This window comes from Carcharhinus amblyrhynchos, unplaced genomic scaffold, assembly GCF_965287045.1.
Source record: "Carcharhinus amblyrhynchos unplaced genomic scaffold, sCarAmb.v2.hapA scaffold_37, whole genome shotgun sequence".
NCBI classification, from domain to species: Eukaryota; Metazoa; Chordata; class Chondrichthyes; order Carcharhiniformes; family Carcharhinidae; genus Carcharhinus; species Carcharhinus amblyrhynchos.
Genome location: NW_027649778.1, coordinates 4,967,062 through 4,991,183, shown reverse-complemented (window position 1 = coordinate 4,991,183; position 24,122 = coordinate 4,967,062). Strand labels below are relative to the sequence as shown.

At 48.0% G+C, this 24,122-nt stretch overlaps 1 protein-coding gene across 1 annotated transcript; it reads left to right on the top strand.

Annotated features, from left to right (window-relative positions):
* Nucleotides 1–382: 382 nt before the first annotated feature.
* On the top strand, nucleotides 383–23,856 carry coq8b (coenzyme Q8B). The gene is made up of 14 exons (XM_080218234.1): nucleotides 383–559; nucleotides 3,534–3,923; nucleotides 4,547–4,613; nucleotides 4,746–4,823; nucleotides 6,409–6,531; nucleotides 7,973–8,058; nucleotides 8,754–8,894; nucleotides 9,127–9,208; nucleotides 9,312–9,405; nucleotides 15,498–15,639; nucleotides 16,532–16,639; nucleotides 19,013–19,078; nucleotides 20,956–21,042; nucleotides 23,203–23,856. Exons 1-14 carry the CDS (start codon nucleotides 383–385, stop codon nucleotides 23,509–23,511), a joined length of 1,950 nt encoding a protein of 649 aa, XP_080074360.1. The 3' UTR covers nucleotides 23,512–23,856.
* Nucleotides 23,857–24,122: the final 266 nt, after the last annotated feature.

Sequence of the window (24,122 nt, the reverse complement as noted above, 5' to 3'; positions counted from 1 at the left end):
GGGTTTTAGATGCTGCTGGATGCAGAAAGGGTTGGTTATTCCTGGTGCCAGTGATCATTTATAGGTGGTGAGGAGAGTTGGGGGCATGAAGTTGAGTGTCAGGGAGAGGGTTTTGGGGGGACAGCGGTGGGATTGGGTGCTGAGGGATGTGAGGTTGTGTTGAAAATTTTAAGACTGATACCTTTTTAAGGGTCGGGAATCTGTGGCGGGTGAATCGAGTTAAGGTGACAAACAGCCATGGTCTAGTTGAACGGTGGCAGAACCGAGGAGCTGAATGTTGTGTCTTGTTCCCAGAACGAAATTTGTACCTTATCTCTGGGAGGGTTGGACAATAAATGTTTCTCTCTGCCTGCTTTAACGGGTGACGCTCATTTTATTACAGATGTGGACAGAGGTGGCCAAGGTGCTGAGGGGTGCACAGCGGGTGGGGAAGGCCTTCACAGAGAAACAGGGGGAAGAGCTGAGGCTCGCTGTCTGCGGATCTGTGCTGGGCCCCGGCCTGCGGAGGGCCCAGGTGTCTGCAGAGCAATGTGTCAGTTCTCTCCTCGTCAGGCAACAGGTAAAGAGCTCGATTGTGGCAGTCTTATTACTTGGACAAGCCAAATGTGGAAAGGAATCTCTCCAATATGCAATCTGACTGTCCCTCGGAACAGCCTGCCAAATGGTGGGTTCGAATCCCACTCCCAACACAGAGTCTAGACTGGCAGTCCAATGAGGTAATGAGGGAGTGCTGCACTGTTAGAGGTGCCAGCTTTCAGAGGACACATTAAACTCAGGGCCTAACTTCCCTCCCATGGGGAGGTGATGGCCTAGCGGTATTATCACTAGACTAATGTTTAGCTAAGTTTAGCTAATGGGGACCTGGGTTCGAATCCTGCCATGACAGATGGTATTATTTGAATTCAATAAAAAATATCTAGAATTAAGAATCTACTGATGATCATGAAACCACTGTCAATTATTGAAAAAATCCATCTCGTTCACTAATGTCCTTTAGGGAAGGAAGTCTGTAGAATCCCATTTGGCCCATCGGGCCTGTATTGACCACAATTCCAGCCAGGTCCTACTCCTGCAATCCTCATTTACCCTGCTTATCCCCCTGACACCAGGGCCAATTTAGCATGGCCAATCTACCTAACCAGCACATCCTTGGACACTAAAGGACAATTTAGCACAGCCAATACACCTAACTGACACACCTTGGACTGTGGGAGGAAACTGGAGCACCCGGAGGAAACCCATGCGGACACGGACTGACTCCACACAGTGACCCGAGGCCAGAATTGAACCTAGGTCCCTGGTGCTGTGGGGCAGCAGTGCTAACCACTGTGCCTCCCAAATCTGCTGTCCTTACCTACATATAACTCCAGAGCCACAGTAAGGTGTGGGTTGACTGTCAACTGCCATCCAAGGACAGTTGGGGATGGACAATAAATGCTGGCCAGCCAGCAAAGCCCATGTCCCATGAATGAATAAAAGATCCCAAGGGATCAGAGGAGTGCTCCCCTGGCCTCTTGGCCAAAATTTACCCCTCAATCAACATCACAAAAACAGATTATCCAGTTTACAGGTTCCAATAGCTCAGTGCTTATGTTACGAGTTATGGACAAGTAATCCAGAAACGTGAGTTGAAACCCCACTGTGGCACTGGGAAATGTAAATTCAGTATATTAAATAATGAAAATTGAAATTAAAACTTCTTATTATCATAAGCTAAGCTACTGTATTGTTTAGAAAAAAAGCTTACCTGGTTCAAAAATGTCCGTTAGGGAAGAAGATGACTCTATTTGACATGGAGTCACTCCATGTGACTCCAGACCCAATGTCAATTCTTAACTGCTGCACCATCTGTTCATTCCTTTGAATAGACACAGACGGCACTGGTACGGAGTTGAATTTCTTTTATCGAACAGAACTTAAAATTAAATCATTATGGAAAGAGAAAAGGCTGGAGAGAAAATGCCAGTATCTCTCTTTCACCCAGTCCTGTACTGCTCAAAGCGGAACTCAAAACAGACTTGACCCGAACTGCAAACAAGGGGCTGAAACTACAATATGTGTGATTCATTATCTGTGTTACTGAGATTGTTTGGCACATGCTGTCTCTGATTGCCAAAACAATCCTCATAATGTGGTCATGAAAAGCTGCTGTTTACAGCACTAATTTGGTTTGATTTATTATTGTCGCATGTATTAACATACAGTGAAAAGTATTGTTTCTTGCGCGCTAAACAGACAAAGCATATCGTTCACAGAGAAGGAAAGGAGAGGGTGCAGAATGTAGTGTTACAGTCACAGCTAGGGTGTAGAGAGAGATCAACTAAATGTGAGGTGGGTCCATTCAAAAGTCTGACGGCAGCAGGGAAGAAGCGGTTCTTGAGTCGGTTGGTACATGACCTCAGACTTTTGTATCTTTTTCCCAAAGGAAGAAGGTGGAAGAGAAAATGTCTGGGGTGTGTGGGGTCCTTAATTATGTTGGCTGCTTTTCTGAGGCAGCGGGAAGTGTAGACAGAGTAAGTGGATGGGAGGCTGGTTTGTGTGATGGATTGGGCTACATTCACAACCTTTTGTAGTTCCTTGTGGTCTTGGGCAGAGCAGGAGCCCATACCAAACTGTGATACAACCAGAAAGAATGCTTCCTATGGTGCATCTGTAAAAGCTGGTGAGAGTTGTAGCAGGCATGCCAAATTTCCTTAGTCTGAGAAAGTAGAGGCATTGGTGGGCTTTCTTAACTATGGTGTTGGCATGGAGGGACCAGGGCAGGTTGTTGGTGATCTGGACACCTAAAACCTTGACGCTCTCGATCCTGTCCACTTTGTCCCGATTGACGTAGGCAGGGGTATATTCTCCTTTACGCTTCCTGGAATCAATGACAATTTCCTTTGTTTTGTTGACGTTGCAATCAATTTTGACTAACCCAGCATGCTTTCTGACTTTTAAAGTGTGGTCAAGTTAGTTTTAAAATGTAGTTAAGTTTTTTAAGCTTAGTGGAGAGCATGTCCCTGCCTACAACAATGGGGATGAGGTAGAAAGGGTCGAGAGCTTCAAGCTTTTAGGTGTCTAGATCACCAACAACCTGTTCTGGTGCCCCCGTGCCGACACTATAGTTAAGAAAGCCCCACCAACAGGTGGGTTTAATCAACATTAAGTTGATCTTACTCAACACCCTACTGTAAATGTAACACCACATTTTGCACTCTATCCTTCTCTATGAATGGTATGTTTTGTCTCTATAGTGCGCAAGAAACAATACTTTTCACTGTATGTTAACGCATGTGACAATAATAAATCAAATCAGAACAATCCAAAGATGAACCCTTGGTCAAGCGTTAGAAGGATTGGCCGTCTAAATTGCCCCTTAGTATCAGGGGGACTAGGAGAGTAAATATGTTGGGTTATGGGGATAGGATCTGGGTGGGATTGTTGCCGGTGCAGATTTGATGGGCTGAATGGCCTCCTTCTGCACTTTTGGGATTCTATAAAAATGAGGAATGATCTTTGTGTGATTTGGTTCTTTCGTTCTTGCTTTTCAGCTCGGGGTGCGAGAATTCAAAGAGGATCACCTTCCGTTTGAGGGGAGAGATGAGGCAGCGCGATGGAACCTCGCCTCGGAAATGGCTCCAGAACGTTCTGGCGGAGCTGCGGCCGCCGGGAGCCAGGGGGCGCCTGATACCCGCAGGGGTGAGAGGTCACCGCTGGGTGGCGAGAGGGACGGTCGCCGTGGCTTGGACCAGGCAGCAGGGGGGAGGTTCGAGGTCAGCGGCAGGAAGTTTTGCTCGCTCGCGGGTCGCAGAATGGGACGGTCGAGGTGCCTCCATGATGAGGCTTCGGTGAGGGGTCTGACCCCCGAGGACATTGCCAAGGCCAGAAACATGAAGCAGAACCGAGAGAAATGGAGTCAGTCCAAGGCTCCGAGACAAATGGTGAGGAAACATTCAGCATCGTTACTCTCAGAGCAGCAGGAGGAGGCCCCTGGAGGCTGTTTCACTGTCATTATAAACCAGGGTGGCTCCATATTCTGATACGATGGCACATCCCAAGAAATTAAAACCATTGATTGAGGCCAGGACCTTTCGGGAGAGGCTGAGGGGAGGTTAAAAAGACTGATAAAAGATCAATGTTCAGAGCACGGTGGCACAGTAGTTAGCACTGCTGCCTCACAGCGCCAGGGACCTGGGTTCGATTCCAGCCCTGGGATACTGTGTGGAGTTTACATGTTCTCTCCATGTCCTCATGGGTTTCCTCCAAGTGCTCCCAGTTTCCTCCCACAGTCCGAAACGTGCGCTGTTTAGGTGGATTGGCCATGCTAAATTTGCCCCTTAGTGTCCCAAGATATGTAGGTTAGGGGGATTGGCCATGGTAAATTTGCCCCTTACTGTCCCATGATGTGGATTGGCCGTGGTAAATTTGTGGGATCATGGGGATAAGTTGGGGTTGAGGTCTGGCTAAGATGCTCTATCAGAGACTCAGTGCAGACTCGATGGGCCATATGGCTGTAGATATTCTACGATAGATTTCTGACCTATTTTCTCCTTTTTTTATATAGTTAAGTGAACAAGCTCGTGAAAGAAAAGTCCCCTCTTCGCGGCTCAGCCGCTTGGCAAACTTTGGAGGTAGGTGAGACCCTTCACACTCGGCCCCTTGCCTTTGGGTTTCAGCCCCAGGGCGGTGAGATAGTTTGGGAGCAGTCCGTCTGTGGCTGAGTATGGAACACTGAGTTGCCTCCATTGTGCTTCCATTGGTAGGTTTGGCGGTGAGCTTGGGATTCGGCGCCTTGGCAGAAGTTGCTAAAAAGTCCGTGAGTGGAAACCAGACGTCGAAAGGTGAGATCTCGGTGTTTGAACTCATGTGGTTGTTGAGTGAGACAGGCAATGCCGGTTAAGCGTTTTCCTCTCTTCCTCCCTCGGGTTCGTTGGGTGTCCATCTCCCTCCTGTACCTCAGCAAACGGCCATTGTTGGCAGTGGGTGTGTAAGTGGTGAGTGTTATCTGATAAAACTGTGGAGGGTGTCTTTACTGAGTCGCTGCTCCTGTTCACTCCTGAACCCCCCCCTTAGTTCTTCTCCTGACCACCCCCACAAGCCTGTGGTAGAGTTGATCCAAAGCTTACAACTTCTGAGGTGGGTCAGTGTAGCAGTGAAGTCATTATCTGCCCTGTTGGCTCAACATAGACTCGCTTGAAGAAAAGGGAGGGACAAAATAAATGACTATTCAGTTGGCTTCTCAGTAGCAGCAGTGTGTACCATATACAAGATGCACTGCAGCAATTCACCAAAGACCCTTAGGCAGCACCTTCCAAACACATCTAGAAGGACAAGGGCAGCGGATAAATGGAAACACCACCACCTGCAAGTTCCCCTCCAAGCCACTCACCATCCTGACTTGGAAACATATCACCATTCCTTCGCAGTGGTTGGGTCAAAATCCTGGAATTCCCTCCCTAACGGCATTGTGGATCAACCCACAGCACATGGACTGCAGCGATTCAAGAAGGCAGCTCACCACCACCTTCTCAAGGGGCAACTAGGGATGAGCAATAAATGGCTGGCCAGTCAGCGACGCCCATGTCCCATGAATAAATTTTAAAAAGTAAGGCAGGCGATGCCAGTTAAGCATTTTCCTCCCCTCCCTCCCTGTGGTAGGTTGGGTGTCCATCTCCGTCCTGTACCTCAGCAAATGGCCATTGTTGGCGATGGGTGTGTAAATGGTGAGTGTTATCTGGTAAAACTGTGGAGGGTGTCTTTACTGAGCCGCTGCTGCTGTTCACTCCTGACGTCCCCCCCACCCTTCATTCTCCTCCTGTTATGAGATAACACTCACCATTTACACTACAAGCCCACGGTAGCGTTTATCCAGAGCTTACAACTTTCAAGGTGGGCCAGTATGGCAGTGAAGTCTTTGCCTGCCCTGTTGGCTCAATGTACAGGAGGGACAAAATATGGGGCTATTCAGCTGGCTTCTCCAAAGGACTAGCACAGACGTGATGGGCCAAATGGCTGGCCTCCTGCAATGTACTATTCAAAGATCTGGGTCTAACCTTTATATGGCCATGCTAAATTGCCCCTTAGTATCCAAAAATGTGTAGGTTAGGTGAATTGGCCATGCGAAATTGCCCCTTAGTGTCCAAAGGTTTGTAGGTGAGGTGGTTTGGCCATTGTAAATTGCCCCTTATCAGGGGGATTAGCAGGGTAAATATGTGGGATTACGGGGATAGGGATTGTAGTCAGTGCAGGCTCAATGGGCTGAATGGCCTCTTTCTGTACTGTAGGGATTCTATGATCTTTAATATTTCAGCATGTTGATTACTTCATTCAGGCCGTTAGCCGGGTGATTGATTTATTTGGCTGCTATTTCAGTTCTCCCCATGTCTGCACTATAGTAATCCTCTGAGGTGCTTGCTTTAAACACAGAAAATGGCGGTCTTCTGGACTCCAGCCCCTTCCTGTCAGAGGCTAATGCGGAACGCATCGTCGACACGCTGTGCAAGGTACGAGGGGCAGCTCTGAAGATCGGGCAGATGCTGAGCATTCAAGGTGAGTTTTCTACTTGCACTGGTTCCTCATCCCCCGCCATCACACCCGCTCGCGCTCTCTCTCTCTCTCTCTCTCTCAAGACACCGTGTGTGTGTGTCTCCTCTCTCTCTGCCTGTTCCCCTCTGTGTTTCGATGAGTTTGATCTGATGAGTGCAAGATGAAAAACTTTGACAGCAGGTCTCTCTTTGCAGCGATGTTCTTGGTTGCTCATCAAGGGATATGGCGCCAAGGCAGGTGAATGGAGTTAAAATACGGAATGGGAATGATAGTATTGAGATCGCACCTGGAGTCTTGTGCACAGTTTTGGTCCCCTTATTTGAGGAACGATGTAGTGGCATTAGAGGCAGTTCAGAGGATGTTCACTAGATTGATTCCAGAGAATCAAATCGCCTCTACTTCCTCTGCAGACTCAGGAAATTTGGCATGTCCGCCATGACTTTCTCCATTCTTTCTGGTTGTATCACAGCTTGGTCTGGGCTCCTGCTCTGCCCAAGGCTGCAAGAAACTGTAAAGAGTCATGAATGTAGCCCAATCCATCACACAAATCAGCCTCCCATCTGTTGACTCTGTCTACATTTCCCGCTGCCTCGGAAAAGCAGCCAGTATAATTAAGGACCTCATGCACCTCGAACATTCTCTCTTCCACCTTCTTCTGTCGGGAAAAAGATACAAAAGTCTGAGGTCACGTACCAACCGACTCAAGAACAGCTTCTTCCCTGCTGCCGTCAGACTTTTGAATGGACCCACCTCGCATTAAGCTGATCTTTCTCTATTCCCTAGCTATGACTGTAACACTACATTCTGCACCCTCTCCTTTCCTTCTCTATGAACAGTATGCTCTGTCTGTATAGTGCGCAAGAGGCAATACTCTTCACTATGTTAACATATGTGACAATAATAAATCAAATCAGAGATGAGGGGTTTGTCGTATGAAGAGAGATTGAACAGTTTAGGAATTTAGAAGAATGAGGGGAGAGCAAACTGAGGTTTACAAGATGATAAAAGGTTTGGATAAAGTAGACATGGGGCGGATGCTTCCTCTTGTGGGACATTCTAGGACGAGAGGTCACAGTCTGAGGATAAGGGGCAGCAAATTTAAAACAGAGCTGAGGAGAATCTACTTCTCCCAAAAGGTTGTGAATCTGTGGAATTCACTACCCCAGAAGTGGGGGCTGGGACAGTGAGTAAATTTAAGGAAGAGTTAGATTTTTAATTGGGAATGGGGTTGAAGAGTTATGGGGAGAAGGCAGGAAAATGGGGATGAGGAACATATCAGCTACGATCGAATGGCGGAATGGACTCGATGGGCCGAATGGCCTAATTCTGCTCCTGTATCTTATGAATGTATGAGTGGTGGAGCAGGCACGAGGGGCTGAATGGCCTACTGGCCGATGGGTCTCTGAGATGCAGCTTTCACACAATCAATTTTCCCTCCACGCAGACAGCAGTTTCATAAACCCTCAGCTCCAGAAGATATTCGAACGTGTGCGACAGAGTGCAGACTTCATGCCCGCTTGGCAGACGGTGGTGAGTGTACCAACAGCAGCTCTGTGTTTTTGTTTCGTGCCCATTGCAGAGAAATAACTCCTGGTGACACAGAGGGTGGCACAGTGGTTAGCACTGCTACCTCTCAGCGCCGGGCACCCCAGCTCGAATCCCGGTTTGGGGGTCGCTGTCAGTGTGGAGTTTGCACGTTCTCCCCGTGTCTGCATGGGTTTCCTCCGGCTGTTTCGATTTCCTCCCACGCTCCAAAGATGTGCTGGTTAGGTGGGATTGGCTATGCTGAATTGTCGCTTAGCGTCAGGGAGAGGAAACCCACTCAGAGACGGGGAGAGCGTGCAGACTCCGCACAGACAGTGTAAATATCCTGCTGCGGTCTATTTAAATAGATTCTGTAGACTGTTTGGTGTTGGACGTTTTTTAGTCCAGGCTCTGCCGAGTAACTCGACTGTTTGCTGTAAGTCTGTAAGTGGCTGAACCTGTCTGATGTGGTGTTCACGGTAAGAAGTCTCACAACACCGGGTTAAAATCCAACAGGTTTATTTGGTAGCAAAATCCACTAGCTTTCAGAGTGCTGTCCTTCGTCAGGTATGTGGCGTTGCCAGTGGACCCTCCACAGATGGGAATGGCCTGGATGGAGAGGAGGGGGCCCGCAGGAAGCGGGATTGGGCCCTGAGGCCCACGGTGGACGGGATTACACTGTTTAAACCCTCTTTCCTCAGAAAGTTCTGGATGAGGAGCTGGGCCCTGACTGGCGCGATAAGCTGGCTGCGTTCGAGGAGAGACCGTTTGCTGCTGCTTCGATTGGGCAGGTCCATCACGGAGAGCTCAAAGACGGGAGGGAAGTGGCCATCAAGATCCAGGTAGGACTGTTTACTCCGCAACCCCACTGCCAAGCTGCTGCTGGGTGGGAATTCCGTCGCCGTCCCCGGGATACTAGGCCAGTGACACAGCCAGTGCAAAAAAAAATCGTGTGACCTATAGGTTCTCTGTGTCTCGTGGTTAGAAAGGTTTGTGTTTCAGGTGCAGTGGTTTTGGGGTTTGCTGCCTACGTTTGACTGCTTGTCGCTTATTTAATCTGCTTCATTCTTCCAGTATCCGGGAATCGCTCAGAGCATCAAGAGTGATGTGGAGAACCTGCTGTCTGTGTTGAAGCTGAGCATCCCGCTGCCTGAAGGTAAACCAGTGCCAGCGACACCCTTCCCACCGTGAGCGAGCTCTCTCCCACGCTCAGGAACTGCTCCGGGGCTCACTGCTTCTCTCTCCATCCCTCCCTCCAGGTCTGTTTGCCGAGAGTGGGATCGTGGTATTGAAACGCGAGCTGGAATGGGAATGTGACTACATCCGGGAGGCAGCCTGTGCCAGGAGATTCAGGTACACTTTTAGCCCCTTGTTGATAGAGGTCACCACAACAACAGCTTGTATTTATGTAGCGCCTTTAGTGTAGAAAACTTCGCCAGGCACTTAGAATAGAATCACAGTTAAAGTTTTTTTTATTAGTGTCAAAAGTTGGCTTACATTAACACTGCAATGAAATTACTGTGAAAATCCCCTAGTTGCCACAGCCCGGCGCCTGTTCGGGTACACTGAGGGAGGATTTAGCACGGCCAATGCACCCGAACCAGCACATTTTTCAGACTGGGAGGAAACCGGAGCAGCCGGAGGAAACCCACGCAGACACAGGGAGAACATGCAAACTCCACACTGGACGGTCATGGTGGCACAGTGGTTAACCCTGCTGCCTCATAGCGCCAGTTGTTCTTGAGTCAGCTGGTACGTGACCTCAGGCTTTTGTATCTTTTTTCCCGACAGTAGAGAGAATGTCCGGGGTGCATGGTGTCCTTAATTTAGCTGGCTGCTTTTCCAAGGCAGCGGGAAGTATAGACAGAGCTAATGGATGGGAGGCTGGTTTGCGTGATGGATTGGGTTACGTTCACGACCTTTTTGTAGCTCCTTGCAGTCTTGGGCAGAGCAGGAGCCCATACCAAGCTGCGATACAACCAGAAAGAATGCTTTCTATGGTGCGCCTGTAAAAATTGGTGAGAGTTGTAGTGGACATGCCAACTTTCTATGATCTTCTAAGAAAGTAGAGGCTTTCGTGGGCTTTCTTAAGCATTGGAATGGTGCAGATTTCTCAGGAGCTTATGAGGCTTTAAAGTTATCCTTCTGACGTTTAGTCGATAGATTTGGTTTCCCCCACAGAACAGCCTGTGAAAGAACAAAAAAATGTACGGCACATCTCGCAATCCCAGGTCCAAACCACGTTACGCCCAAGGAATTTGACATTTATAGTCAGTCATGTCAGCAATGACTGTTTCACACACAGCCAAGTCCTATAAGCAGCAATGAGGTCAGTGAGCAGTTAGTCTGGTTTGTTGTATTAGACTGAGGGTGAAGGCCAAGTCATTGGGTTTAATTCAATTGCGTGTGCTGGAGATGATGGGCCGGAGAGGTGGATTTGGGCGTTGTCCCATTCCCGATAGCTCCTCCTGTGGCATTGCTCACCATGAGTCGGGACGCGGCGCGAGTGGTGTGGGAAGGCCTGTTGCTCAAGTAGGCTTACATTAACACTGCAATGAAGTTACTGTGAAAGTCCCCTAGTCGCTGCACTCCGGCGCTGTTCGGGTACACTGAGAGAGAATTTAGCACGGCCAATGCACCCTAACCAGCACATCTTTCATACTGTGGGAGGAAACCCGAGCAGACACGGGGGGAACATGCAGATTCAACATAGACAGTGATCCAAGGCTGGGAATCAAGTGGGTGGCACGGTGGTTAGCATTGCTGCCTCACAGTGCCAGGGATCTGAGTTCATAGAATCCTACAGGGCAGAAGGAGGCCATTCAGTCTGCACTGTCCACAATCGCACCCAGACCCTATCCCCATAATCCCCTGCATTGACCCTGGTCAGTCCCCCTGACACTAAAGGGCAATTTAACAAAGCCAATTCACTTAACCCACACATCTTTGGACTGTGAGAGGAAACTGGAGCACTCGGAGAAAACCCGCACAGACATGGGGAGAATGTGCAGACTCTGCACAGATAGTGACCCAAGACAGGAATCAAACCTGGGTCCCTGGCGCTGTAAGGCAGCCGTGCCGCCCACTCGATTCCTGGCTTGGGTCACTGTCTGTGTGGAGTCTGCATGTTCTCCCTGTGTCTGCATGGGTTTCCTCAGGGTGCTCCAGTTTCCCCCCCACAGTTCGAAAGATGTGCTGATTAGGGTGCATTGGCCGTGCTAAATTCTCCCTCAGTGTACCCCAAAAAGACACCTCAGCGTGGCAACTAGGGGATTTTCACAGTAATTTCATTGCAGTGTTAATGTAAGCCTACTTGTGACACTAATAAACTTTAAACAATTGGGGGAAATGATGGTTTGGGCTCCGTAGACACGATTGAAGTGCGATAAAGCGGGATTTCATGTCGGAAGGAAGTGAATTGGCATTGTCCAAGGCTGTTGATGAATAAAAGGTTTTTGTTTTAGGCAGAAGGCTGGCGGTGGAGTTGAGATAATTACAGAAACAAGCTCCACAAAGCTCGTACAAAGGACTTACTCAGTAAATGGTAGGGTGTTGGCGAGAGCTATAAAACAAAAAGATCTCCAGATACATGTTGATAGCTCCTTGAAAAAGGCGGACAGAGTGGTGAAGAAGGCGTTCAGCATGCTTGGTTTCATCGGTCAGAACATTGAATACAGGAGTTGGAATGTCTTGTTGAAGTTGTACAAGACATTGGTAAGGCCACACTTGGAGTACTTTGTACAGTTCTGGTCACCCTATTATAGAAAGAGTGCAGGAGAGATTTATTAGGATGCTGCTGGGACTTGATGGATTGAGTTATAAGGAGAGGCTGGATAGACTGGGACTTTTTTCCCTGGAGCTTAGGAGGCTGAGGGGTGATCTTATAGAAGTCTATAAAATAATGAGGGGCATAGATCAGCTAAATAGTCAACATCTTTTCCCAAAGGTAGGAGAGTCTAAAGCTGGAGGGCATAAGTTTAAGGTGAGATACAAAAGGGTCCAGGGGGCAGTTTTTTCACACATAGGGTGGTGAGTGTCTGGAACAAGCTGCCAGAGGCAGTAGTAGAGGCAGGTACAATTTTGTCTTTTAAAAAGCATTTAGACAGTTACATGGGTAAGATGGGTATAGAGGGATATGGACCAAACACGGACATTTGGGACTAGCTTATAAAAAAGCGGCATGGACAAGTTGGGCCAGAGGTCTTGTTTCCGCGCTGTAAAGCCACTTGGCTTTAATAAATAAATTTATAAATAAATTTATAATTTAATAAATAAATAAATAAATTTAATAAAGCCAAAACCTGCAACTACCCTGTGACCGTTGCATAGCAAGGTTGAATGGGAAATATCAACACAGTTTACCGTGATAAATCTTCATGTGACTAAAAACTGGGTCATGGTATGTGACCAGGAAGTGCTTACCCTATTTAAACATCGTTGATCTATACTGGAGATGGGGAGGGGGGGGGTTAATTAGCAGATGCACTATATTCTCTGAATCCTGAGTGCTTAAAATGCAGATCTGCATTCCCCTGACGTTGCCTGTATTTTCCTTTCCTTGTTTTGCCTGTTTGAACTCTGCGAGATTCCTGCAGGGTTGACCTCTACGCTGCTGTTGGTGAACAAATCAAATCTGTGGAATTGAAACCGGTAAGACCAGTGGAATAAGAACCAGGCGCTGCCACGGGACAAACTAGCAGAGTTTGAGGCAGAAGGCGGCGGAACTGTAATTCATTGCTCCACCACTCAGTGGGGCTGTTTCCCCAATAATTGTCTGACAATCTTTGGTTTACTGGGCTTAAACCTTTTTTGATTTGATTTATTATTGTCACATGTATGCAGTGAAAAGTATTGTTTTTTGCGCGCTATATGGACAAAGCATACCATTCATAGAGAAGGAAAAGGAGAGAGTGCAGCTTATAATCTTACAGTCATAGCTAAAAGTTTACATAAGAACATAAGAAATAGGAGCAGGAGTAGGCCATCTAGCCCTTCGAGCCTGCCCCGCCATTCAATAAGATCATGGCTGATCTGTTGTGGCTCAGTTCCACTTTCCCGCCCTCTCCCCATAACCCTTAATCCCCTCTCTTATCAAGAACCCATCAACCCGCTTCTTAAAAATATTTAGCGAGGCAGCCTCCACCACTTCAACGGGCAGAGAATTCCAGAGATTCACCACCCTTTGAGTGAAGAAGTTCCTCCTCAACTCCGTTCTAAACCGCCTCCCCTTTATCTTGAGGCTGTGCCCCCTAGTCCTACTGTCTTTTTTGAGCGGGAAGAGTCTCTCCACCTCTATCCTATCCATCCCATTCATCATCTTATACGTCTCAATGAGATCTCCCCTCATTCTTCTAAACTCTAACGAGTACAAGCCTAGTTTATTCAGCCTCTCCTCATAGCTCAATCCCCTCAACTCCGGTATCAGCCTAGTAAACCTCCTCTGCACTCCCTCCAGGGCCAAAATTATTTATTGGTGTCACAGGTAGGCTTACGTTAACACTGCAGAGAAGTTACAGTGAAGATCCCCTAGTCACCACGCTCCGGCGCCTTTTCGGGTACACTCAGGGAGAATTTAGCACGGCCAATGCACCTAACCAGCGTGCTTTTCGGACTGTGGGAGGAAACCCATGCAGACATGGGGAGAATGTGCAGACTCTGCATGGACAGTGACTCAAGCTGGGAATCGAACCTGGGTCTCTGGTGCTGTGAGGCAGCAGTCCTAACCACTGTGCCACCATGTCGCCCAGGGTGTAGAGACAGAGCAACTTAGTGCGAGGTAGATCCATTCAAAAGCCTGACAGCAGCAGGGAAGAAGCTGTCCTTGAGTTGGCTGGAACGTGATCTCAGACTTTTGTATCTTTTTCCCTGACGGAAGAAGGTGGAAGAGAGAATGTCCGGGGTGCGTGGGATCCTGGTATCTGAGGCTTAGATTCCTCTCTGTGAGTAGAATCCAGCAGTTTTTTTATTCATTTGTGAGATGTGGATGTCACTGGCTGGGCCAGTATTTATTGCCCATCCCTAGTTGCCCTTGGAGGGCAGTTGAGAGTCAACCACATTGCTGTGGCTCTGGAGTCACATGTAGGCCAGACCGGGTAAGGACGGCAGATTTCCTTCTCTAAAGGACGTTAATAAACCAGATGGGTTTTTCTGACAATCGACAATGGTTTCATGGTCATCAATAGATTCTTAATTCCAGATTTATTTTTATTGAGCTCAAATTCCATCATCTGCTGTGGCGGGATTCGAACCCAAGTCCCCCAGAACATTAGCTAAATTTCAGGATTAAATGTCTAGTGATAACACCACTAGGCTGTCACGTCCACAGTGCTCTGTCACAGTTACTCAGGTGTGTAGTTTTCATTCTGGGGATGCGGGTGTCACTGACAAGGCAACGTTGTCCATCCTTAATTGCCCCTTGGGAGGGCGATAGTGAGCTGTCTTTTTGATCCGGCTGCTGTCCCTGTGGTGTAGGTACGCCCACGGTGCTGTGAGGGAGGGAATTCCAGGGATTTGACCCAGCGAAGGAACGGGTCCCAGTCAGGATGATATGGGACTTTAGGGGGGGAACTTGCAGGTGGCGGTGTTGCTGTGTGTCTGCTGCCCTCGCCGTTCTAGGTAGCAGAGATCCCGAGTTTGGAAGGTGCTGTTGAAGGAGGATTAACAAGTTACTGCGATGAAGCTTATCAGTGCTACAGCAATAGAAGAGGAAGCAGCTCTGAATTGTGAGTTTGCCCTAACAGTGATGCAGCTGGGTGAGATAATGAGTGTGTAACTTAATCCTGTGGTGACGCTTAAGACCAGTAAAGGCTGAAGTAACACACCGCGGATGCTGGAATATAAACAGTGTGGAAAAGCTTTGCAGGTCTGTCTCTGGAGGGAGGGACAAGAGGTGACGTTTCGTGCTCAATGCGACTGCTGTTCAGAACTGGGTGGCACAGTGGGTTAGCGCTGCTGCCTCACAGCACCAGGGACCTGGGTTCACTTCTGGCCTTGGGTCACTGTCTCTGCGGATCCTGCTTTTTTTTCCCCGTGCCTGCGTGGATTTCCTCCGGGTCCGGTTTCCTCCCACAGTCCAAAGATGTGCAGGTTAGGTGGATTGGCCATGCTAAATTGCCCCTTAGTGTCAAGGATAAATGCATGGGGTTACGCGGATAGGGCCTGGGTGGGATTGTTGTTGGTGCAGAATTCGATGGGCTGAATGCCCACCTTCTGCACTGTAGGGATTCTATTCTATGATTCAGTGTATTTTGACCACTCCCATTGCAGAGGGAGTTTTGCTTTTAACTGGTGACATCTGCAACTTCTGAAGTGCGCCTGCGGTGGTGTAAGGTGATCGCTGTTCCAGTGGTCACAGCCTCACAGAGGCAGACACTTGCCCGGAGCCGCAGTGCCGTGAGAGATGCTGCACCCAGTCTAACCCACGATCTGCCCTCTGGCCCTGACAGGGAGCTCCTGAAGGATGATCCTTTCTTCTACGTCCCAGAAGTGATCGATGAGCTCACAACAAAGCGAATTCTCACGGCCGAGCTGGTGACGGGCGTACCCCTGGATAAGTGTGAGGATCTTGATCAGAACACACGGAATAAGGTTTGCTTACAGGCCTGTTTATATACACTCTGTCCCTGGTTCCCAATCCTCCTCCTGGCTCTTTGTAACCGAGTGTGATGGGCACATTGTCTGTGGCTGTTTAAAATATCGGCAGAGTTGATTTGATTTTAGTTATTATTGTCTCAAGGATTGACATGTAGTGAAAAGTACTGTTTCTTGTTCACTGTACAGACGAAGCATACCATTCATAGAGTGCATAGGGGAGAGTGGGCAGCACAGTGGTTAGCACCGATGCCTCACAGTACCAGGGACCTGGATTCGCTTCTGGCCTCAGGTGGCTGTCTGTGCGGAGTCTGCACATTCTCCCCGTGTCTGCGTGGGTTTTCTCCGGTGCTCTGGTTTCCTCCGAGTCCAAAGATGTAGGTTAGGTGGATTGGCCATGCTAAATAGCCCCTTAGTGTCCAAAGGTGTGTAAGTTAGGGGGATTGACCATGTTGACCCTTAGTGTCAGGGGAACCAGCTCGGGTAAATGCATGGGGTTACGGGGATAGGGCCTGGGTGGGATTGTTGTTCATGCAGACTCGATGGGCTGAACGGCCTCCCTCGGCACTGTAGGGATCCTATGAAGGAAAGGAGAGGGTGCAGAATATAGTGTTAAAGTCATTGCTAGGGTGTAGAGAAAGATCAACTCAATATAAGGTAGGTCCATTCAAAAGTCTGATGGCAGCAGGGAAGAAGCTGTTCTTGAGTTGGTCAGTATGCGACCTCAGACTTTTGTATCTTTTTCCTGACGGAAGAAGATGGAAGAGAGAATGTCTGGGATGCGTGGGGTCCTTGATTACGCTGGCTGCTTTTCCAAGGCAGCTGGAAGTGTAGACAGAGTCAGTGAATGGAATTCTCATTTGGTAAGAGAGTTCTGTTCTTCTTTCAGATCTGCTCCAACATCCTTGAGCTGTGTCTCCGGGAGGTCTTTGAGTTCCGGTTCATGCAGACCGATCCAAACTGGTCCAATTTCTTCTTCGATGAGGGGAAACAGAAGGTGCGTCACGCCCCACATTCCAGCCTCACCTCCACCCCGCTACCTCTGCCTCCACCTCTATCTGCAATGACTGAAACTGAGATAATATTTTTCTCCTTTCTCTGTTTCATTTCTTTCAAAGTTTTTATTTATTAGTGTCACAAGTAAGGTTTACATTAACACTGCAATGCAGTTAATGTGAAAATCCCATTGTCGCCACGTGCCTGTTCGGGTACACTGATGGAGAATTTAGCACAGCCGATGCACCCTAACCAGCACATCTATCAAATGTGGGAGGAAACCGGAGCAGCCAGAGGAAACCCACGCAGACACAGGGAGAACGTGCAGACTCCACACAAACAGTGACCCAAGCCAGGAATCGAACCCGGGTCCTGGTGCTGTGAGGCAGCAGTGCTAATCACTGTGCCGCCATGGTAAATGCATGGATTCCAAGCGTGTTCTTAAGTGGTGCCTCAAATGTGAAATATCTCATAACCGAAAGAAAAACGCTGGAAAATCTCAGCTGGTCTGGCAGCGTCTGTCAGGAGAGAAAAGAGCTGACGTTTCGAGTCCAGGTGACCCTTTGACAAAGGGTTTTGCTTTTGTCTGGTGTAAGATACCTCGTGGCTGCTGTTTTTGGGAGCTTGCTGTGTGCAAATTGATGCAATCTGTAGGGTCCATTCATTCCTTTGAATAGATGGAAATGACACTGGTGCAATGAATTCCTTCTGTTGAACAGAATTTAAAATTATATCATTACAAAAACAAACAGAAAGAGAAAAAGACTGGAGAGATAGGGAGAGAGACTGGCTTTTTCACTGCCAGCCCCCCTATACTGAGCACACTGAGTTCAAAAACAAAGCTGACCCTTAAAACAACCAAACACGGAAAAAAAGCAGTCAGTTCATAAGCACATAAGAACAGGAGGAGCAGGAATAGGCCATCTGACCCCTCGAACCTGCTCCGCCATTCAATAAGATCATGGCTGATCTTTTCGTGGACTCAGCCCCACTTGCCCGCCCGCTCACCATAACCCTTAATTTCTTTACTGTTCAAAAACTATCCCTTGCTTTAAAAACATTCAATGAGGTCGCCTCAACTGGGCAGGGAATTCCACAGATTCACAACCCTTTGGGTGAAGAAGTTCCTCCTCAACTCAGTCCTAAATCTGCTCCACCTTGTTTTGAGGTTATGCCCCTAATTCTAGGTTCACCTGCCAGTGGAAACAACTTCCCCGCTTCTATCTTATCTATTCCCTTCATAATCTTATATGTTTCTATAAGATGCCTCCTCATTCTTCAGAATTCCAATGAGTATAGCCCCAGTCTACTCAGTCTCTCCTCATAAGCCAACCATCTCAACTCTGGAATCAACCTAGTGAATCTCCTCCGCACCCCCTCCAGTGCCAGTATATCCTTTCTCAAGTAAGGAGACCAAACTACATTTTAATTCTTATCTTGTTATTGTGAATGTCCTTTGCAGGCTGTCTCTGTCTGTAGGAGGCATGAGTTTGGTAGCTGTTGTTATCGAAACTTGTTTAGTTTGCTGTGTACTTCTTAGAAATGCAGTCAATTTTTAGCTAACCCAGCATACCTTTTGAGTTTTAAAATATAGTCAAGTTAATATTTTAAGCTTGGTGGAGTTAGTTACGTAGACAGAAATATCTTAAAAATGAAGTGTTTGCATAGATGGAGTAATCAGTACACAGGATCCGTCAACACGACCTCTCCCTGCGTTGGAAAGACAGTTCGTAAGACCATAAGAGCAGAATTAGGCCACTCGGCCCATCCGCCATTCAATTATGGCTGATATTTTTCTCACCCCCATTCTCCTGCCTTTTCCCCATTACCTCTGATCCCCTTATTAATCAAGAACCTATCTATCTTTGCCTTAAAGACACTCAATGACCTGGCCTCCACAGCCTTCTGCGGCAGAGTTCCACAGATTCCCCACTCTCTGGCTGAAGAAATTCCTCCTCATCTCTGTTTTAAAGGATCGTCCCTTTAGCCTGAGGTTGTGCCCTCTGGTTCTAGTTTTTACTACTAGCGGAAACATCCTCTCACGTCCACTCTATCCAGGCCTCGCAGTATCCTGTAAGTTTCAATAAGATCCCTCCTCATTCTCTAAACTCCAACGATGTACAGACCCAAAGTCCTCAACTGTTCCTCATACGACAAGCTCTTCATTCCAGGGATCGTTCTGGTGAACCTCCTCTGGGCCCTTTCCAAGGCCAGCATATCCTTCCTTAGATATGGGGCCCAAAACTGGCCAAAAAATACATTGTATTGGGTTCAGAAATATTCCCTGGGCTTTGGGCTACCCTGGGGCAGGAAGGGTCCGTGGAAATGTCCTCCTTAGTTGGGAGAAGTAACTTTTCACCTTTTTGCTCTTTAGGTGACGTTGTTGGACTTTGGAGCAAGTCGGGAGTTTGCTAAGGAGTTTACAGACAACTACATTGAGGTAAGTGCAAAGTTTCCAGTCCTTCCCTCCAGCACGGAAAACATTTTCCTGCCTCCATTGGCAGAGTCTGTGTCCAACCGATATCGGTGATGATTTCCCACCCTCCCCTCCAGCCACGGTTCACCGTATCTCTGATGTAGAGATGCTGGTGTTGGACTGGGGTGGGCACAGTAAGAAGTCTCAACACCGGGTTAGAGTCCAACGGGTTCATTTGGAATCACGAGCTTTAGGAGCACTGCTCCTTCATCAGGTGAGGGGAGAGGTAGGTTCACAAACAGGACATATACACACAGACACAATTGCAAGATAACTACAGATTGGAGTGTGAAGAGTAATTGGAATGTGAGTCTTTACAGGTTCAGACAGAATGCCTGGAGAGAGGGCTAATCGCAGGTTAAAGAGGTGTGAATTGTCTGAAGCCAGAACACCATTTGGCTGGGCTTGCAGAATCCTACTAACTGTCCTGGCTTGAGACAATTCACATCTCTTTAACCTGTGATTATCCCTGTCTCCACTCACACTGTCTGTACCTGCAAAGAATTTGATTTGATTTATTATTGTCACATATATTAACATACAGTGAAAAGTATTGTTTCTTGGGCGCTATACAGACAAAGCATACCGTTTATAGAGAAGGAAGGGAGCGAGTGCAGGATATAGTGTTACCCTCGTAGATAGGATGTAGAGAAAGATCAACTTAGTGCAAGGTAGGTCCATTCAAAAGTCTGATGGCAGCAGGGAAGAAGCTGTTCTTGAGTGGGTTGGTACGTGACCTCAGACTTTTGTATCTTTTCCCCGACGGAGGGAGATGGAGGAGAGAATGTCCGGGAAGTATAGGGTCTTTGATTATGTCGGCTGCTTTACCAAGGCAGCGGGAAGTGTAGACAGAGTCAATGGATGGGAGGCTGGTAAAGACTTGATTATCTGTAAAGACTCACATTCCAATCTGTAATTATCTTGCCACCATGTCTTCACCTATAGATATAAACTGTGTTTGTGAACCTACCTCGACTCACCTGATGAAGGAGCTGTGCTGCGAAAGCTCATGATTCCAAATAAATCTGTTGGACTTTAACCTGATGTTGTGAGACTTCATATTATGCCCACCGTATCTCAGCACTCCTGTCTTGGGGTCAGGTCTCGCTCCAGAGAAGCGTGATCGTTGTTGTAATGGGACGAAATCAGCAGCCATTTTGTGCACAGCAAGCTCCCACACACATCAGTGTGACGAATACCAAATAATCCCTTTCTCTTCAGTTTTGTTCATTAAGCGATAAATATTCACAGAATCCCTGTAATGCAGAAGAGACCATTCGGCCCATTGGGTCTGCACTGACTCTAGTTTATGTTTATTTGTTAGTGTCACAATTAGACTTACATTAACACTGCAATGAAGTTACTGTGAAAATCCCCTAGTCGCCACACTCGGGCGCCTGTTCGGGTACACTGAGGGATAATTGAGCATGGCCAGTGCATCTCATCAGCACGTCTTTCGCTCTGTGGGAGAAAACCAGAGCACCCGGAGGAAACCCACAGGGAGAACGTGCAAACTCTGCACAGACAGTGACCCAAGGCCAGCTATTGAGCCCAGGTCCCTGGTGCTGAGAGGCAGCAGCGCTAACCACTGTGTCACCAATAAGTAAACTTGAGTGCGGGTAATGGGCCCGTGGAGGTTAGCACACACCCCCCTCAGGGCGTCAGTCTGAGATTGACTGTGGTGCAGTGCACATCTTCAATTAAGAGTTCCTGTTATTACGTCTCCAAGGGGTACCTTATGCTCCTCCTTACACTCTGCATAGTGATGCCTGTGATTAACCAGTCACTTCCTGCTCCTTCCTCATAGCTGCAGCTGTGACATTTCATGTCTTATCTCACAGGTAGTCCGAGCGGCAGCTGATGGTGACCGGGAGAAAGTGCTACAGAAATCCCGGGATTTGAAATTCCTTACCGGCTACGAGACAAAGGCGAGTCTGATGTTCATTCAATGGAGGCATGCAGAACGTTGAGGGCAAAACCTTCGACTTGTTGCCTCACTGTTCAGGCAGAGAGACAGAGTGCAGAACGCAGTGTTACAGTCGTAGCTAGGGTGTAGAGAAAGATCAACTTAATGCGAGATAGGACCGTTCAAAAGTCTGACAGCAGCAGGGAAGAAGCTGTTCTTGAGTCGGTTGGTACGTGACCTCAGACTTTTGTGTCTTTTTCCCGACGGAAGAAGGTGGAAATGAGAATGTCTGGGGTGCGTGAGGTCCTTAATTATGCTGGCTACTTTGCTGAGGCAGCGGAAAGTGTAGACAGAGTCAATGGATGGGAAGCTGGCTTGCGTGATGGATTGGACTACATTCGCAACCTTTTGTAGTTCCTTGCGGTCTTGGGCAGAGCAGGAGCCCATACCAAGCTGTGATACAACCAGAAAGAATGCTTTCTATGGTGCATCTGTAAGTGTTGGTGAGAGTTGTAGCTGACATGCCAAATTTCCTTAGTCTTCTGAGAAAATAGAGGCATTGGTGGGCTTTCTTAACTATAGTGTATTTATACGTGTACTGGGGTACAGTGGAAAGTGCTCAGACAAAGCATACCATTCATAGATTTGATTTGATTTATTATTATCATATGTGTTAACACACAGTGAAAAGTATTGTTTCTTGCATGCTATAAGACAAAGCATACCATTCAGAGAGAAGGAAACGAGAGAGTGCAGAATGTAGTGTTATAGTTACAGCTAGGGTGTAGTGAAAGATCAACTTAATGCGAAGTAAGTCCATTCAAAAGTCTGACGACAGCAGGGAAGAAGCTGGTCTTGAGCTGGTTGGTGCGCGACCTCAGACTTTGAGTATGTGGGAGAGAAGGAAAAGAGAGGGTGCAGAATACACTTGGCCAACTGCTTGTTCCTGTGCACTCCCTTTAGGATTGATATACACCCATGTAGGAAGCTTTTTTTAGCACGCAATGTTCGCAACAGTTTCCCAGTTGCCCACCCACGCTGCTTAGAAGGAGCTTCAGTGATGGCTGGCAGCAGATGAGCTGAGGTTGAAGAGATGGACGGCCTGGCTGATGGAATGGGTGTAGGATCTGAAGACAGGAATGTCAGTGGAGGATTGGGATGCAGCTGTCAGAGGCGTAGGGAGGAGTAATCGAGGGTGCCATCAGTTTGGAGGAAAGTGGAGCTGGTCTGATTAGTAAGTTTGCAGACAACACAAAAGTTGGCGAAAGTGAAAAGGATTATCAGAGGATACAATAACACATAGACTGGTCGGAGGCTTAGCCGGAGAAATGGCAGATGGAACTTAATCCGGACAAGTGTGAGGTAATGTATTTTGGAAGGTCCATTGCATGTAGGAATTATACAGTAAATGGTAGAACCCTTAGGAATGTTGACAGGCAGAGGAATCTGGGTGTACATCTCCACCGATCACTGAAAGTGACAATGCAGGTGGATAAGGTAGTCAGAAAGGCATACGGCAAGCTTGCCTTCATCACTCGGGGCATTGAATTGGGAGGTCGTGCTGCAGCTGTACAGAACCTTAGTTAGATCTCATTTGGAATATTGTGTACAATTCTGGTCGCCACACTACCAGAAGGATGTGGATGCTTTGGAGAGAGTACAGAAGAGGTTTACCCAGGATGTTGCCAGGTCTGGAGGGTATGAGCTACGAGGAGAGGTTGGATAAACTCAGTTTGTTCTCACTGGAACAACGGAAGTTGAGGGGAGGCCTGATAGAGGTTTACAAGGTTATGAGTGGCATGGGCAGAGTGGAGAGTCAGATGCTCTTTCCTAGGGTAGAAAAGTCAAGTACTCGGGGACGTGGGTTTAAGGTGCATGAGGAAAAGTTTAGAGGAGATGCACGAGGCAAGTTTTTGTATGCAGAGGATGGAACGCACTGCCCGGAGGAGCAGATACGATAGCGGCATTTAAGAGGCATCTAGATGAATCCACGAGTAAGATGAGAATGGAAGGATACCGACTCCGTAAGTGCGCATGGTTTTAGTTTAGGCAGGCATCATGATCGGCACAGGCTTGGAGGGCCGAAGGGCCTGTTCCTGTACTGTACTGTTCTTTGCATTAGCGAGAGGCTTGAGGTTACCGTGCCCCTGACGCTCTGATGGAACCAGTTTGCCATTTGCAGGTGTTTGAAGACGCGCACATCGACGCTGTAATGACCCTCGGGGAAGCGTTCGCTCAGCCGCACCCCTTCGACTTTGGGACTCAGGGCACCACACGGCGGATTCAGAGCCTGATCCCGGTGATGCTGAAACACCGGCTCACCCCCCCTCCCGAGGAGTCCTACTCCCTGCACCGCAAGATGGCCGGCTCCTTCCTCATCTGCTCCCGGCTGCAGGCCCTCATCCCTTGCAAGGAGATGTTCGACCAGGTGTACGCCAGATACTTCAAGCTGGAGGACATGGAGCTGGTTAAAATGCAGCAGTGCAAATAGGCACCGTCACAGGGAACCCGGTTCGCCCGAGGTTCTGAGAACGCTCACCTGTGACATGGATGTTGAGTTAGGTGCAGTATTGTTGCAGGTGAGGTTTGAGCCAATGGATTTGCCTTTCTTGGTCTGTGCCGAGTATGATCGAACACTCCAGGTACCCAGTGCTGCTGGAACATTCCCTGCCCCTTCATCTCACTGGGGGAGAAGTTGCTGGGATATTTCAATGTTGGATAGTTCAAAATCTGGATCTCTGAGCAGCGAGATCAGGAGATCAGACATCAGTGTAAAAGAACTTTTAATTTTAACACAAAAATACCATAACGGATAATTATTAAACGTCAATCTTTCGAATAATCTGTGGTCTGAGAGCCTTGTGTTTAAAGTTAATGTTTATTTATTAGTCACAAGGAAGGCTTACATTAACACTGCGATGAAGTTACTGCGAAATTCCCCTAGTCGCCACACTCTGGCACCTGTTCGGGTCAATGCACCCTAAACGGCACGTCTTTCAGACTGTGGGAGGAAACCCACTCAGACACGGGGAGAATGTGCATACTCCGCACAGACAGTGACCCAAGCCGGGAATTGAACTCGGATCCCTGGTGCTGTGAGGC

What these genes read in the sequence shown, in the direction of transcription:
- coq8b (XM_080218234.1), top strand. Translation starts at nt 383, where the DNA reads ATGTGGACAGAGGTGGCCAAGGTGCTGAGGGGTGCACAGCGGGTGGGG. An exon ending in CCGCTTGGCAAACTTTGGAG is followed by an intron (nt 4,614 to 4,745) that starts GTAGGTGAGACC and finishes TTCCATTGGTAG; the next exon opens with GTTTGGCGGTGAGCTTGGGA. An exon ending in AAGTGGCCATCAAGATCCAG is followed by an intron (nt 8,895 to 9,126) that starts GTAGGACTGTTT and finishes TCATTCTTCCAG; the next exon opens with TATCCGGGAATCGCTCAGAG.